General features: G+C 51.4%; 1 protein-coding gene across 3 annotated transcripts in view; it reads right to left on the reverse strand.

The window, feature by feature from the left end:
* Window positions 1–1649, reverse strand: part of ASAP1 (ArfGAP with SH3 domain, ankyrin repeat and PH domain 1) — a 368280-nt gene that overhangs the window by 325834 nt on the left and 40797 nt on the right. For all 3 annotated transcript variants that reach the window (XM_019528166.1, XM_019528167.1, XM_019528168.1), the window contains exon 3: window positions 1418–1547. In XM_019528166.1, the coding sequence (XP_019383711.1) occupies window positions 1418–1547 (130 nt within the window). The remainder of the gene's footprint in view (window positions 1–1417; window positions 1548–1649) is intronic.

Raw genomic sequence — 1649 nt, forward strand, 5'->3', positions numbered from 1 at the left:
TGTGCCAAATTAGAATGTAAGGAAAAAAAAAAAAAAAAAAGAAGAAAGAGCGAGCACACAAGTGAGAGCGAGCAAGTGCATGTGGAAGACTGCTAAAAGTAGACACCTGCGCAGTTAGCTAGTGCTGATCTGCTACCCTGCTAGCTATACCTTAGCAGGCTGCATTACGTTTAAGCCTGCTGCAGCCAAAACAGGGACTGCAAAATATATTGTATCCAAAGTTCTTACCTGGAGCAGTTCAAAAGTTATACTCTAACCTTTGGCATTTATTTCTTTGCAAACCTTCCCTAACTTCAAACGATAAGTTAAATATTTCTGCAGTACATAGTGGCACAGCTACTGATTCATCTCATTTCATCCCCCTGCCAAACAAAAACTTACCTAAACGTTAGCAGATGAGGAATATCCACTTTGAACTTAAGTCTCCCTCCCTCCCAACCGTGGCATCAATTAAACTGCTGCTCTTCTAATCAGGAGATACAGTATGCTGTTACACAAACCGATCCCAAAAATACCAATGCAAATAGGTACAGCCCAATGCTGATCCTCTAACCACACCATAATACACCCAAGACCGGCAGACGCGAGAGATTTTTGACAGCTTCTGATATTTTATACTCAGCTCCAAAATAGGAAACCGTCCCTGCACATTACAACAGGATCTGAGGTATCAGCAGATATCAATTTCACTTTAACACCACAACACATATCGTCAAACTATGTCTTTCCTGACTTCACACGCTAGGAACAAAAGGCAGCAACGCTGTCAAGCACAGAAGCGAACGAGCCGAACGTCTGATCATTAAAGCGGGTAGGACTTATGAAGTGACTCATCTGTATAAGCCAGGAAAGTTATGGTAGAACTTAATCAGCGCTACTTGCTTTTTAAAAAAAAAAAAAAAAAAAGATGTTCATGAACTTATTGTCTTACCCTCACTCTATTACCAGCGGAAATTACTGGAGACGACAACGACAACAACAACAAGGACACCGGGAAGGGAGATGATCTGACTACAGGGGACGTCCATCCCATCACGCCAGTCCTACCGAGTCAGCTCCTGAGACCCTGAAGAGCGTCACTTTTAACACCGATACATTTGCATTTCAAATACTGGGAGATTTCGGAAGCTGAGTCTCGCTTGTGGCCGGTCAGGGCTGGCGAGGGGCTCGGACAATCCTCACCGGCGCTTGGGAAAACAGTGGGGTGTGGGGGGAGGATACTGGGATCGCTTTTACCAGGACGCGGGGCCCTCAAGAGGCTCCGTCCAGCCCCTTTCCCACACGGAGCGGGGGGCTCGGCCCTTCTGCACCTTGCTCGCACTGCGACGGGCGGCACCAGGCACCAGGCAAGGGCCGACCCGACCCGACCCGCCCCGCCCCTGCCCCGGGGGGAGCCCCCCAGGACCCCCGTGCTCACCTCCTCCAGCAGCGTGACGGTGTTGCGGCAGTTCTGCAGGCGCGTGGTGAAGCTGGACGTGGTGGGCGAGTTGTAGTCCTCCGTGGTCTCGGCGATGAACTCGCACACGCTGATCTGGTCCGGCATGGTCCTGCGGGGAAGGCGCGTTAGCACGCGGCGGGCTTCCCCGGCCGCTCCCCCGGCCCGACACTGGCTGGGCGGGCTCGGAGGCGGCGGGACGAGATCGCCCTGC

Source organism: Gavialis gangeticus, unplaced genomic scaffold (assembly GCF_001723915.1).
Source record: "Gavialis gangeticus isolate Ggan-Ray unplaced genomic scaffold, GavGan_comp1, whole genome shotgun sequence".
NCBI lineage: Eukaryota > Metazoa > Chordata > Crocodylia > Gavialidae > Gavialis > Gavialis gangeticus.